We start from the raw sequence: 14838 nt of genomic DNA, 5'->3' as shown, positions 1-14838 counted from the left end.
TTTTATTCCATTTATTCAGGCCACGCCCCTCGCTGTCTTTTTGGATCTGGTTTTCCCCAGGCCACGCCCCTCACTGATTTTCCAGCGCCGCTTTCCTCCGGGCCACGCCCCCACTCAATTTCAAAGCCTGATTTTAATGAAGACCACGCCCCCTCATTACCATATGCACGCCCCCCTTCCACCAGGCCACGCCTTTTAATTTAAATTTTGGCGCCGCACCCCAAGCCCCGCCCACTCCCCCATCACGCAGGCCCCGCCCCCGTTTTTCCCGCGCTGTGACGTCATCGGAGCGCGCCGGGGAAGAAGCGGCGGCCATGGCGGCGGTGGCGGCGCCGCGGGCCCCTCCGGCCGCGCCGCTGCTCGAGGCGCTCTCGGCGCTCTCGGCGCTGCCCCCGCACCGCGGGGCCATCCCCGGGCTCGTCCGGGGCCTCCGCGACAGCGCCGGGACCCAGGTACCGGCCGGGGAGGGGATCCCCCCCTCACGGCGGGGCCGCCCCGCCTCAGGCAGCGCGGGTTCCCCTCGGGGGTTACCGGGGAAAAGGGGATCGCCTCAGGGAGGGGAGACGCGAAAAACGGGATTCGGGACCAAAAATGGGATGTGAACCCGAAAAATGGGACCTGACCCGAAACCAGGATCGCCTCAGGGAGAGGAGCCGCGAAAAACGGGGATTCGGGACCAAAAATGGGATGTGAACCCGAAAATCGGATCTGACCCCAAAAATCGGGATCGCTTCAGGGAGAGGGAACACCAAAAACGGGGATTCGGGCACAAAATCGGGATGTGACCCCGAAAAATGGGATCTGAACTAAAATCGGGATCGCCTTAGGGAGAGGGAACACCAAAAACGGGGATTCGGGACCAAAATCGGGATGTGACCCCGAAAAATGGGATCTGACCCCAAAAATCGGGATCGCCTCAGGGAGGGGAGACGCGAAAAAACGGGGATTCGGGCCCAAAAATGGGATGTGATCCCGAAAAATGGGATCTGACCCGAAACCAGGATCGCCTCAGGGAGGGGAGCCGCGAAAAACGGGGATTCGGGCCCAAAAACCGGGATGTGACCCCGAAAATCGGGATCTGACCCCAAAAATCGGGATCGCCTCAGGGAGGGGAGACGCGAAAAAAACGGGGATTCGGGCCCAAAAACGGGGATGTGACCCCGAAAATCGGGATCTGACCCCAAAAATCGGGATCGCCTCAGGGAGGGGAGACGCGAAAAACGGGGATTCGGGCCCAAAAACGGGGATGTGACCCCGAAAATCGGGATCTGACCCCAAAAATTGGGATCGCTTCAGGGAGGGGAGCTGCGAAAAACGGGGATTCGAGCCCAAAAATGGGATGTGATCCCGAAAAATGGGACCTGACCCGAAACCAGGATCGCCTCAGGGAGAGGGAACACCAAAAACGGGGATTCGGGACCAAAACCGGGATGTGACCCCAAAAACGGGATCTGACCTGAAAATGGGAATCTGACCCCAAAATCGGGATCGCCTCAGGGAGAGGGAGCCCCAAAAATCGGGATCTGACCCCAAAAAATGGGAACCTTTCCCCTGGGCCCCTCCCCCACTTTCCCCCGTGACCTCTGGCCACGCCCACCTGACCCTTGACCCCCAATGACCCCTCCCAGGCCATGCCAGTGACCCCTGAGTGACCCCTGACCGACCCCTGAGTGACCCCTGAGTGACCCCTGAGTGACCCCTGACCCCTGAGTGACCCCTGAGTGACCCCTGGTGACCCCTGAGTGACCCCTGAGTGACCCTTGATTCCTAAGTGACCCCTGAGTGACCCCTGAGTGACCCCTGAGTGACCCCTGACCCCTGAGTGACCCCTGCTGACCCCTGATAACCCCTGAGTGACCCCTGATGACCCCTGACCCCTGAGTGACCCCTGACCCCGAGTGACCCCTGATGACCCCTGAGTGATCCCTGAGTGACCCCTGACCCTTAAGTGACGACTGAGTGACTCCTGACCCCTGAGTGACCCCTGAGTGACCCCTGACCCCTGAGTGACCCCTGAGTGACCCCTGACCCCTGAGTGACCCCTGATGACCCCTGATAACCCCTGAGTGACCCCTGACCCCTGAGTGACCCCTGAGTGACCCCCGAGTGACCCCTGAGTGACCCCTGAGTGACCCCTGACCCCTGAGTGACCCCTGACCCCTGAGTGACCCCTGATGACCCCTGGGTGACCCCTGACCCCTAAGTGACCCCTGAGTGACCCCTGATAACCCCTGAGTGACCCTTGATGACCCCTGAGTGACCCCTGACCCCTGAGTGACCCCTGAGTGACCCCTGAGTGACCCCTGACCCCTGAGTGACCCCTGAGTGACCCCTGACCCCTGAGTGACCCCTGCTGACCGCTGCCCCGCCCCCAGGCCGCCCTCGGGGGCCTCCTCAGCGTCGCCAGCGCCCGCCTGGGCTCCATGAAGACGCGGTGAGTGACAGCTCCGCCGGCCAATCACAGCGCAGGCCCCGCCCCGCCCGCCTCCTCATTGGCTGCGGCCGCGGGATGGGCGGGGCTGAGTGCAAGCCAATGGGAATGCGGTGTGGGGGCGGGGCCGGCCCGGTAGCCAATGAGAAATGCTCTCTGGGGCGGCCGGGCTGCCATTGGATGTGGAGGAGCCAATCAGGGGAGGTTTTAGCCCTGGGGGCGGGGCAGCCAATCAGGGGGAGGTGGGTGTGGCCTCTGAGCTCACTGTGATTGGCTGGTTTTGTTGTGGGTGGGGCTTTGAGCAGCCAATCAGATGTCTGCTTTGTCGTGTGACTGGTGGGTGGGGCTAGCCTGTGATTGGCTGCTGGGTGTGGGGGTGGGCGTGGCTTCATCTCAGCCAATCAGATTCTATGTGTAGAGACACGCCCTGCTCTGGGCTGCCCTTATAAGGAAAGTGGGCGGGTGTTAAAGCCTCCAACAGCCAATCAGGGGTGTGGGCAGGGCCAGGGTGGGCGTGGCTTCATCTCAGCCAATCAGACTCCATGTGTGTGCCACGCCCTGCTCTGGGCTGCCCTTATAAGGAAAGTGGGCGGGTGTTAAAGCCTCCAACAGCCAATCAGGGGTGTGGGCAGGGCCAGGGTGGGCGTGGCTTCATCTCAGCCAATCAGACTCCATGTGTGAGCCACGCCCTGCTCTGGGCTGCCCTTATAAGGAAAGTGGGTGGGGCTTGGAGAGCCCAGCAGCCAATGCGGGCGGTGGGGCGGGGCAGGGCGTGTCGGCGGGCGTGTCGCGGCTCAGCCAATGGCGTTGCAGCTTCGAGGGGCTGTGCCTGCTGTCCCTGCTGGTCAGCGAGAGCCCCAGCGAGGCCTTCCAGCAGCACTGCCTGGGCTGGCTCCGCCTCCTGCAGCACCTGCTCCAGGTGAGCCCCGCCCCGGCACCCGGGCGCGGCTGGACACACCTGGGATGGGTGGGGCACACCCGGGACACACCTGGGATGGGTGGGGCACACCTGGGGACACCTGGGATGGGTGGGGCACACCTGGGACACACCTGGGATGGGTGGGGCACACCTGGGCACACCTGGGGACACCTGGGCACGGCTGGACACACCTGGGACACACCTGGACACACCTGGGGACACACCTGGGATGGGTGGGGCACACCTGGGCACACCTGGGATGGGTGGGGCACACCTGGGACACACCTGGCGTGGGTGGGGCACACCTGGGACACACCTGGGGACACCTGGGCACACCTGGGATGGCTGGGGCACACCTGGGGACACCTGGGGACACACCTGGGCACAGCTGGACACACCTGGGACACACCTGAGACACACCTGGGATGGGTGGGGCATACCTGGGGACACCTGGACACAGCTGGGGACACCTGGACACACCTGAGACACACCTGGGGTGGGTGGGGCACACCTGGGGACACCTGGACACAGCTGGACACACCTGGGACACACCTGAGACACACCTGGGATGGGTGGGGCATACCTGGGGACACCTGGACACAGCTGGGGACACCTGGACACACCTGAGACACACCTGGGATGGGTGGGGCACACCTGGGCGCGGCTGGACACACCTGGGGACACACCTGGACACACCCGGGATGGGTGGGGCACACCTGGGGACACACCTGGGCACACCTGGGGACACACCTGGGGACACCTGGGGGCACCTGGATGCATCTGAGACACACCTGGTGTGGGTGGGGCACACCTGGGGACACACCTGGGGACACCTGGACGCACCTGAGGACACCTGGGCCACACCTGGGATGGGTGGGGCACACCTGGGACACCTGGGACACACCTGGGGAAACAACTGGGCACAGCTGGGGGCACCTGGGCACACCTGGGACACACCTGGGATGGGTGGGACACACCTGGGAGATACCTGGGGGCACCCGGGGGGAACTCGGGCACACCTGGGGGCATCAGGAACACACCTGGGCACACCTGGGCACACCTGGGGGCACCTGGGGGCACCTGGGGACACCCCTGGGGGCACCTGACCACACCTGGGATGGGTGGGACACCCCTGGGGGCACCTGAGGGGTACCTGGGCACACCTGGGACACACCTGGGATGGGTGGGACACACCTGGGAGATACCTGGGGGCACCCGGGGGGAACTCGGGCACACCTGGGGGCATCAGGAACACACCTGGGCACACCTGGGGACACACCTGCACACACCTGGGATGGGTGGGACACACCTGGGCACACCTGGGATGGGTGGGACACACCTGGGGGCACCTGAGGGGTACCTGGGCACACCTGGGGGGGTCCTACCCCCGATTTTGGGCCAACTTTCACCATCTTTGGGGTGGTTTTTGGGGTTTTTTTGGGGGCTGTTTCACTGAGGGTAGTTTGGGGGGGTCTCTGTAATTTGGGGAGGGGTCCCGGCGGGTTTTGGGGTCCCCCAGCCCCAGAACCCAGAACCCCCTACGGTGGCCCTGGGGGTGTTCTGGGGGTCCCACACCCCACTTTTGACCGAATTTCGCCATTTTTGGGTTTTTTTTGGGGCTGTTTCACTGAGGGTAGTTTGGGGGGGGGGTCTCTGTAATTTGGGGAGGGGTCCCGGCGGGTTTTGGGGTCCCCCAGCCCCTGAACCCCCACCCACGGTGGCCCTGGGGGTGTTCTGGGGGTCCCACACCCCATTTTTGACCGATTTTCACCTTTTTGGGGGTTTTTTGGGGCTGTTTCGCTGAGGGTAGTTTGGGGGGGTCTCTGTAATTTGGGGAGGGGTCCTGACGGGTTTTGGGGTCCCCGCAGCCCCAGAACCCCCTCCCCCACGGTGGCCCTGGGGGTGTTCTGGGGGTCCCACACCCCATTTTTGACCGATTTTCGCCATTTTTGGGTTTTTTTGGGGCTGTTTCACTGCGGGTAATTTGGGGGGGGTCTCTGTAATTTGGGGAGGGGTCCTGACGGGTTTTGGGGTCCCCCAGCCCCTGAACCCCCCCCCACGGTGGCCCTGGGGGTCTTCTGGGGGGTCCCACACCCATTTTTGACCGATTTTCGCCATTTTTGGGGGTTTTTGGGGCTGTTTCACTGAGGGTAGTTTGGGGGGGGGGTCTCTGTAATTTGGGGAGGGGTCCTGACGGGTTTTGGGGTCCCCCCAGTCCCTGAACCTCCCCCCTCACCACGGTGGCCCTGGGGGTGTTCTGGGGGGTCCCACACCCCATTTTTGACCAATTTTCACCTTTTTTGGGGTTTTTTGGGGCTGTTTCACTGAGGGTAGTTTGGGGGGGTCTCTGTAATTTGGGGAGGGGTCCTGACGGGTTTTGGGGTCCCCCAGCCCCAGACCCCCCCCCCCCCCACGGTGGCCCTGGGGGTGTTCTGGGGGGTCCCACACCCCATTTTTGACCGATTTTCACCATTTTTGGGGTTTTTTGGGGCTGTTTCAATCAGGATAATTGGGGGGGGGTCTCTGTAATTTGGGGAGGGGTCCTGACGGGTTTTGGGGTCCCCGCAGTCGCAGGACCCCCCCCCCACGGTGGCCCTGGGGGTGTCGGTGCTGCGGGAGCTGCTGCGCTTCTCGGCGCAGCTGCCGGAGCTGGCGCGGGACATCGGCACCAACCACATCCCCGGCATCCTCACCTCCCTGCTGGCCCTCAGGCCCGAGGTCTGGGGGCTGAAATGGGTCTGGGGGCTTCGGGGGGGGGCGGAGGGGGAAAACTGGGGAAAAACGGGGTGGAAGTGGGGAAAAATGGGGTTAAAATTGGAAAAAATGGGAATAAAGTGGAAAAGAGAAGAGGGTTAAAAGGGGTCAGAAGAGGAATAGAAAGGGTTAAGTGGGGCTGAAATGGGTCTGGGGGCTCCAAATGGGTCTGGGGGCTTCGGGGGGGTTCAGTTTAGGGGAGTTAGAGGAGTAAAAATGAGGAAAAATGGGGTTAAAGTAGAAAAAAAGTTGTGTTAAAATGGAAAAAAATGGGAATAAAGTGGAAGGGGAAAGATGATTGAAAGGGGTTAAGAGAAGAATAGAAAGAGTCAAGTGGGGCTGAAATGGGTCTGGGGGCTCCAAATGGGTCTGGGGGCTTCGGGGGGGAGGGCAGAGGGGTAAAACTGGGGAAAAACGGGGTGGAAGTGGGGAAAAACGGGGTTGAAATGGGAAAAAATGGGAATAAAGTGGAAAGGAAAAGATGATTGAACGGGGTCAAAAGAGGAATAGAAAGGGTTAAGTGGGGCTGAAATGGGTCTGGGGGCTGAAATGGGTCTGGGGGCTTCGGGGGTTGGTTTGGGGGGCTTTTGGGGGGGTCATGAGGAGGTAACTGGGGAAAAGTGGGGTTACAGTGGAGAGAACTGGGGATTGGAGGGATTGAAATGGGGCTGGGGGCTGCGGGGGGGCTCCTGGGGGTGGCTTTGGGCCCTTCTCGGGGGGAATTCTTGGGATTTCCTGGGATCCTGGGACCTCAGGAATTTGGGGAGGGCCCGAGGGGTCCCCAGTAATTTGGGGAGGGGTCTCCACGGATTTGGGGAGGGGTCCCAGCCCTTTTCCTCCTCCAGCCCCCACTCTGGGTGGAATTTGGGGGGTTTCTTGGGGGGATTTTTGGGATTTCCAGGAATCTTGGGACCTCAGGAACTTGGGGAGGACCCGAGGGGTCCCCAGTAATTTGGGGAGGGGTCCCCACGGATTTGGGGAGGGGTCTCCATGGATTTGGGGAGGGGTCCCAGCCCTTTTCCTCCTCCAGCCCCCACCCTGGGTGGAATTTGGGGGGAATTCTTGGGGGGATTTTTGGGATTTCCAGGAATTTTGGGACCTCAGGAACTTGGGGAGGGCCCGAGGGGTCCTGGTGGATTTGGGGAGGGGTCTCCATGGATTTGGGGAGGGGTCCCAGCCCTTTTCCTCCTCCAGCCCCCACCCTGGGTTGAATTTGGGGGATTTTTGGGGGGAATTCTTGGGATTTCCAGGAATTTTGGGACCTCAGGAATTTGGGGAGGGCCTGAGGGGTCCTGGTGGATTTGGGGAGGGGTCTCCACGGATTTGGGGAGGGGTCCCAGCCCTTTTCCTCCTCCAGCCCCCACCCTGGGTGGAATTTGGGGGATTTTTGGGGGGGATTCTTGGGATTTCCTGGGATCTTGGGACCCCAGGAACTTGGGGAGGGCCCGAGGGGTCCTGGTGGATTTGAGGAGGGGTCTCCACGAATTTGGGGAGGGGTCTCCACGGATTTGGGGAGGGGTCCCAGCCCTTTTGCTCCTCCAGCCCCACCCTGGCTGGAATTTGGGGGGTTTCTTGGGGGGATTTTTGGGATTTCCAGGAATCTTGGGACCTCAGGAATTTGGGGAAGGGTCAAAGGGTCCTGGTGAATTTGGGGAGGGGTCTCCACGAATTTGGGGAGGGGTCCCAGCCCTTTTCCTCCTCCAGCCCCCACCCTGGCTGGAATTTGGGGGGTTTCTTGGGGGGATTTTTGGGATTTCCAGGAATTTTGGGACCTCAGGAATTTGGGGAGGGCCCGAGGGGTCCCCAGTAATTTGGGGAGGGGTCCCCACGGATTTGGGGAGGGGTCCCAGCCCCGTTTCCCCCGCAGTGCGAGCTCTCCACGCTGGAGGGGATCAAGTCCTGCCTCTCCTTCTACCCCGGCGCCTGCGGCTCCATGAGGGTGAGACCCCCCCCCAAATCCCCTCTGGGGGGTCCCCGAGCCCCCTCCCCAATGCGGGGGGGGAATTTGGGGAGGGGTCCCGGCCCCGGGACCCCCCGAAACCTCCCCGAATTCCCCCTCCGCCCCCCAGGGGAAGCTGGCGGCGCATTTCCTGTCGCGCATCGACAGCGAGAGCCCGCGGCTGCAGCAGGTGGGCGCCCCAGATCGGGGGGATTTGGGGGGCTCGGGGGATTTGGGGGGCTCGGGGGGTTTGGGGGGCTCGGGGGGTTTGGGGGTTTGGGGAACTCGGGATTTGGGGGGCTCGGGGGGTTTGGGGGATTTCGGGGGTTTGGGGGGTTTGGGGGTTTGGGGGGGATTTGGGGGGCTCGGGGGGTTTGGGGGATTTCGGGGGTTTGGGGGGGTTTGGGGGTTTGGGGGGGATTTGGGGGGCTCGGGGGGTTTGGGGAGATTTGAGGGGGATTTGGGTTTTTGGGGGATTTGGGGGATTTGGGGGGCTCAGGGGGTTTGGGGGTTTGGGACTTTGGGGGGCTCGGGGGGTTTGGGGGGTTTGGGGGGTTTGGGGAACTCAGGGGATTTGGGGGATTTGGGGGGCTCGGGGGATTGGGGGGATTTGGGGGTTTGGGGGGGTTTGGGTTTTTGGGGGGCTCGGGGGTTTGGGACTTTGGGGGGCTCGGGGGGTTTGGGGGGTTTGGGGGGTTTGGGGAACTCAGGGGGTTTGGGGGATTTGGGGGGCTCGGGGGGTTTGGGGGATTTCAGGGGTTTGGGGGGTTTGGGGGGCTCGGGGGATTTGGGGGGCTCAGGAGGTTTGGGGGGATTTGGGGGGCTCGGGGTTTGGGGGTTTGGGACTTTGGGGGGCTCGGGGGGTTTGGGGGGCTCGGGGGATTGGGGGGATTTGGGGGGTTTAGGGGGGTTTGGGTTTTTGGGGGGATTTGGGGGGCTTGGGGGGTTTGGGGGATTTGGGGGGCTCGGGGGATTGGGGGGATTTGGGGGGTTTGGGGGGGGTTGGGTTTTGGGGGGGATGTGGGGGGCTCCGGGGCTCGGGGATTTGGGACTTTGGGGGGCTCGGGGGGCTGGGGGGTTTGAGGGGCTCGGGGGGTTTGGGGGGCTCGGGGTTTGGGGGATTTGGGGGATTTGGGGGTTTGGGGGGATTTGGGGGACTCGGGGGGTTTGGGGGGCTTGGAGTTTGGGGGATTTGGGGGGATTTGGGGGTTTGGGGGAATTTGGGGGGCTGGGGGGTTTGGGGGGCTCGGGGTTTGGGGATTTGGGGGGATTTGGGGGGTTCGGGGGATTTTGGGGTTTTTTGGGGCAGTTTCGGGGGATTTTGGGGCAGTTTTGGGGGATTTTGGGGGTTTCTGGGGCAGTTTTGGGGATTTTGGGGTTTTCTGGGGCAGTTTCTGGGGTTTTTGAGGACCCCGGATGGGAATTCGGGGGTCCCATCCCCATTTTTTGGGGTCCCTGACCCCGTTTCTCCCCGTTCCCAGCTGGCCTGCGAGTGCTACGCGCTGGGCCGTGGGTTCTAGTGCAGTTTTGGGGGGATTTTGGGGTTTTCTGGGGCAGTTTCTGGGGTTATTGAGGACCCCGGATGGGAATTCGGGGGTCCCATCCCCATTTTTGGGGTCCCTGACCCCGTTTCTCCCTGTTCCCAGCTGGCCTGCGAGTGCTACGCGCTGGGCCGTGGGTTCTAGTGCAGTTTTTGGGGGATTTTGGGGTTTTTTGGGGCAGTTTTGGGGGATTTTGGGGCAGTTTTGGGGCAGTTTTTGGGGGATTTTGGGGGTTTCTGGGGCAGTTTTTGGGGGATTTTGGGTTTTCTGGGGCAGTTTCTGGGGTTTTTGAGGACCCCAGATGGGAATTCGGGGGTCCCATCCCCATTTTTGGGGTCCCTGACCCCGTTTCTCCCCGTTCCCAGCTGGCCTGCGAGTGCTACGCGCTGCTGCCGGCGCTGGGCCGTGGCTTCTCGCAGGGGCTGCGGCACACGGAGTGCTGGCACCAGCAGCTGCAGGGCGTGCTGGCCACCCTGCACGGGCTACTGGGAGCCCTCTTCGAGGGCTGCGAGACCGGTGCGGGCTGGGGACGGGAATTTGGGGGGGTTTGGGGGGATTTGGGGTGGTTTGGGGGGGATTTGGGGTGGTTTGTGGGGGATTTGGGGGGATTTCGGGCGTGCTGGCCACCCTGCACGGGCTACTGGGAGCCCTCTTCGAGGGCTGCAAGACCGGTGCGGGTGGGGACGGGAGTTTGGGGGGGGTTTGGGGGGGATTTGGGGTGGTTTGGAGGGGATTTGGGGTGGTTTATGGGGGAATTGGGGTGGTTTATGGGGGATTTGGGGTGGTTTGTGGGGGATTTGGGGTGGTTTGGGGGGATTTGGGGTGGTTTGGGGGGGTTTATGGGGGATTTGGGGGGGTTTGGGGGGATTTGGGGTGGTTTGGAGGGGATTTGGGGTGGTTTGGGGGGGATTTTGGCTGGTTTGAGGGGATTTGGGGTAATTTGGGGGGGGTTGGGGTGGTTTGGGTGGGTTTTTGGGGTGGTTTATGGGGAATTTGGGGGGATTTCGGGCGTGCTGGCCACCCTGCACGGGCTACTGGGAGCCCTCTTCGAGGGCTGCGAGACCGGTGCGGGCTGGGGACGGGAATTTGGGGGGGTTTGGGGGGATTTGGGGTGGTTTGGAGGGGATTTGGGGTGGTTTGAGGGGATTTGGGGGGGTTTGGGGTGGTTTATGGGGGATTTGGGGTGATTTGTGGGGGATTTGGGGGGATTTGGGGTGGTTTGGGGGGTTTGGGGTCATTTGTGGGGGATTTGGGGTGGTTTATGGGGGATTTGGGGGGATATGGGGGGATTTGGGGTGGTTTATGGGAATTTTGGGGTGGTTTGGGGTGATTTGGGGGGGATTTGGGGTCATTTGGGGGGTTTGGGGTGATTTGGGGGGGATTTGGGGTGGTTTATGGGGGATTTGTGGGGGATTTGGGGTCATTTGGGGGGTTTGGGGTGATTTGGGGGGATTTGGGGGGTTTCCGGTGGTTTATGGGGGGGTTTGGGGGGATTTGGGGTGATTTGGGGGGATTTGGGGGGATTTGGGGGGATTTGGGGGGATTTGGTGTTGTTTATGGGGGTTTTGGGGTGATTTGTGGGGGATTTGGGGGGATTTGGGGTGATTTATGGGGGGTTTGGGGGGATTTGGTGTGATTTGGGGGGTTTCCGGTGGTTTATGGGGGATTTGGGGGGATTTGGGGTGATTTGTGGGGATTTGGGGGGTTTCCGGTGGTTTATGGGGGGTTCGGAGGGGATTTGGGAACGTTGGGGTGGCTTTGGGCTCCTGTGGGGCTGCTGAAGGGAGACGAGGATTCTGGGGTGAGTTTTGGGGGGGATTTGGGGCGGTTTCGGGGTCTTAAAGGGCTGCTGGAGGCAGGTGAGGATTTTGGGGTGAGTTTTGGGGTTTTTGGGTTTGCCAGACCCGCTCCCCTACGAGGGTCCCGGCGTGGAGCTGCTGCTGCCCCCGCCCCAGGACGGCGACACCGGGGGGGGTCCTGACGCTGCACTCGAGGTTTTCGGGGCTCTGCCGCGTCCTCAGGCTGCTCCTGAGGTACCAAAACCCCCGAAATTTACCCCAAAATCCTCAAAACCCCAAAATCCCCATCACAATTCACCAAAAACCCCAAAATCCACCCCAAAATCCACCCCAAAACCCCAAAATCCACCCTAAAACCCCCCTGGGAGGGTCCTGACGCTGCACTCGAGGTTTTCGGGGCTCTGCCGCGTCCTCAGGCTGCTCCTGAGGTACCAAAACCCCCGAAATTCACCCCAAAATCCTCAAAACCCCAAAATCCCCATCAAAATCCACCAAAACCCCCAAAATCCCCCCCAAAATCCACCCCAAATCCCCCAAAATCCACCCCAAAACCCCAAAATCCACCCTAAAACCCCCCTGGGAGGGTCCTGACGCTGCACTCGAGGTTTTCGGGGCTCTGCCGCGTCCTCAGGCTGCTCCTGAGGTACCAAAACCCCCAAAATTCACCCCAAAATCCACCCAAAACCCCAAAATCCCCATCACAATCCACCAAAAACCCCAAAATCCCCCCCAAAATCCACCCCAAAATCCACCCCAAAACCCCAAAATCCACCCCAAAACCCCCCTGGGAGGGTCCTGACGCTCACTCGAGGTTTTCGGGGCTCTGCCGCGTCCTCAGGCTGCTCCTGAGGTACCAAAACCCCCGAAATTCACCCCAAAATCCTCAAAGCCCCAAAATCCCCATCACAATCCCCCAAAATCCACCGCAAAACCCCAAAATCCACCCCAAAACCCCAAAATCCACCCCAAAACCCCAAAATCCACCCCAAAATCCACCCCAAAACCCCAAAATCCCCCCCAAAATCCACCCCAAAACCCCAAAATCCACCCCAAAATCCACCCCAAAACCCCAAAATTGCCTCTCACATCCAACCAGGAGCCCCAAAAACCCCAAAATCCTCCCAAAAACCCCAAAATCTCCCAAAAACCATCCTTGGGACCCCCCAAAATCCACCCTGGGAACCCCCAAACCCCTCCCAGTGACCCCAAACCCCCTCCCAGTGACCCCAAATCCCCTCCCAGTGACCCCAAACCCCCTCCCAGTCCCTCCCAGTGACCCCAAACCCCCTCCCAGTGACCCCAAATCCCCTCCCAGTGACCCCAAATCCCCTCCCAGTGACCCCAAACCTCTCCCAGTGACCCCAAACCCCCTCCCAGTCCCTCCCAGTGACCCCAAATCCTCTCCCAGTGACCCCAAGTCCCCTCCCAGTGACCCCAAACCCCCTCCCAGTCCCTCCCAGTGACCCCAAATCCCCTCCCAGTGACCCCAAACCCCTCCCAGTGACCCCAAATCCCCTCCCAGTGACCCCAAACCCCCTCCCAGTGACCCCAAACCCCCTCCCAGTGACCCCAAACCCCTCCCAGTGACCCCAAACCCCCTCCCAGTCCCTCCCAGTGACCCCAAACCCCCTCCCAGTGACCCCAAATTCCCTCCCAGTGACCCCAAATCCCCTCCCAGTGACCCCAAACCCCTCCCAGTGACCCCAAATCCCTCCCAGTCCCTCCCAGTGACCCCAAATCCCCTCCCAGTCCCTCCCAGTGACCCCAAACCCCTCCCAGTCCCTCCCAGTGACCCCAAATCCCTCCCAGTCCCTCCCAGTGACCCCAAATCCCCTCCCAGTCCCTCCCAGTGACCCCAAACCCCCTCCCAGTCCCTCCCAGTGACCCCAAATCCCTCCCAGTCCCTCCCAGTGACCCCAAGTCCCCTCCCAGTCCCTCCCAGTGACCCCAAACCCCTCCCAGTGACCCCAAACCCCTCCCAGTCCCTCCCAGTGACCCCAAATCCCTCCCAGTCCCTCCCAGTGACCCTCTCCCCGTTCCCAGTAAGGATTTCGTGGCCCCAGTCACCGTCCCAGTTCAGGACATTCTGGACCTCGTTTGCCGCGCGCTCAACGTCACCACCAAGAACCTGGTGAGTGTCACCCCAAAAACCCCAAAATCACCCCAAAAATCGCCCCAAAAATCGTCCCAAAATCAACTGAAAACTTACCCCAAAATCACCCCAAAAATCTCCCCAAAATCACATGGAAATTTACCCCAAAATCACCTCAAAATCACCCCAAATCACCCCAATCACCCCAAAAATCTCCCCAAAATCAACTGAAAAAATCACCCCAAAAATCATCCCAAAATCACCCCAAAATCACATGGAATTTTACCCCAAAATCACCCCAAAATTCCCCCCAAAATTCCCTAAAAATCACCCCAAAATTCCCCCCAAAATTTCCCAAAAATCACCCCAAAATTCCCCCCAAAATTCCCAAAAAATCTCCCCAATATTCCCAAAAAATCTCCCCAATATTCCCCAAAAATCTCCCCAATATTCCCCAAAAATCACCCCAAAATTTCCCCCAAAATTCCCCCCAAAATTCCCCAAAAATTCCCCAAAATTCCCAAAAAATCTCCCCAATATTCCCCAAAAAATCTCCCAATATTCCCCAAAAATCACCCCAAAATTTCCCCCAAAATTCCCCCCAAAATTCCCCAAAAAATTCCCCAAAATTCCCCCCAAAATTCCCCAAAATTCCTCCCAAAATTCCCCAAAAATCTCCCCAAAAATCCCCAAAAATCACCCCAAAATTCCCCAAAATCGCCTTCCAAAAATTCCCCGCGTCCGTGGCGAAAAAAGCCAAAGCAGCCCCAAACCCGTCCCAAGAAATTCATCCCAAACGTTGAATAAAGCAAAATCTGCCTCAAAAACCTCAGAGCCCCGAAAGCCGAACTGGTTTGAACTGGTTTGAACTGGTTCATACTGGTTTGTACTGGTTTGTACTGGTTGGGCTTGTTCTCTTTTCCAAGGATTTAAACCGATTTATTCCAATTAGAACTGGTTTAATTCCGATTTAAACTGGTTTACTTCGACTTGAACTGACTGGCTGTGGTTAGAACTGGTTTGTACTGGTTCAGACTGGTTTGAACTGGTCCATACTGGTTGGAACTGGTTGGGCTTGTTCTGTGTTTGTTGGTTTAAACCGGTTTATTCCAATTAGAACTGGTTTAATTCTGATTTAAACTGGTTTACTTTGACTTGAGCTGATTGGCTGTGGTTAGAACTGGTTTGTACTGGTTTGTACTGGTTGGAACTGGTTTGAACTGGTCCACACTGGTTGGAACTGGTTGGCCTTGTTTCTGGTTTTGGTGGTTTAAACTGGTTTATTCCAACTAAAAGTGGTTTAATCTGATTTAAACTGGTTTCCTTTGACTTGAGCTGACTGGTTGGGGTTTGTACTGGTCTG

General features: G+C 59.9%; 1 protein-coding gene across 1 annotated transcript; it reads left to right on the top strand.

The window, feature by feature from the left end:
• The first annotated feature begins 280 nt into the window (after positions 1-280).
• Positions 281-13533, top strand: PELP1 (proline, glutamate and leucine rich protein 1). Its single transcript, XM_068177758.1, has 9 exons — positions 281-452; positions 2376-2434; positions 3245-3350; positions 5919-6068; positions 7972-8043; positions 8174-8233; positions 9950-10100; positions 11487-11617; positions 13427-13533. Exons 1-9 carry the CDS (start codon positions 315-317, stop codon positions 13427-13429), a joined length of 870 nt encoding a protein of 289 aa, XP_068033859.1. The 5' UTR covers positions 281-314; the 3' UTR covers positions 13430-13533.
• The last annotated feature ends 1305 nt before the right edge of the window (positions 13534-14838 follow it).

The sequence above is a fragment of the Anomalospiza imberbis genome, unplaced genomic scaffold (assembly GCF_031753505.1).
Source record: "Anomalospiza imberbis isolate Cuckoo-Finch-1a 21T00152 unplaced genomic scaffold, ASM3175350v1 scaffold_105, whole genome shotgun sequence".
Classification (NCBI taxonomy): domain Eukaryota; kingdom Metazoa; phylum Chordata; class Aves; order Passeriformes; family Viduidae; genus Anomalospiza; species Anomalospiza imberbis.
The sequence above is the reverse complement of the archived record's forward strand: the minus strand, read 5'-3'. Positions and strand labels throughout refer to the sequence as shown.

Bases quoted from the DNA above. Each gene is read 5' to 3' on its own strand.
- PELP1 (XM_068177758.1), top strand. From the start codon at position 315: ATGGCGGCGGTGGCGGCGCCGCGGGCCCCTCCGGCCGCGCCGCTGCTC. The intron at 2,435-3,244 runs GTGAGTGACAGC...ATGGCGTTGCAG, and splicing joins CTGGGCTCCATGAAGACGCG to CTTCGAGGGGCTGTGCCTGC. The intron at 8,234-9,949 runs GTGGGCGCCCCA...CCCCGTTCCCAG, and splicing joins AGAGCCCGCGGCTGCAGCAG to CTGGCCTGCGAGTGCTACGC.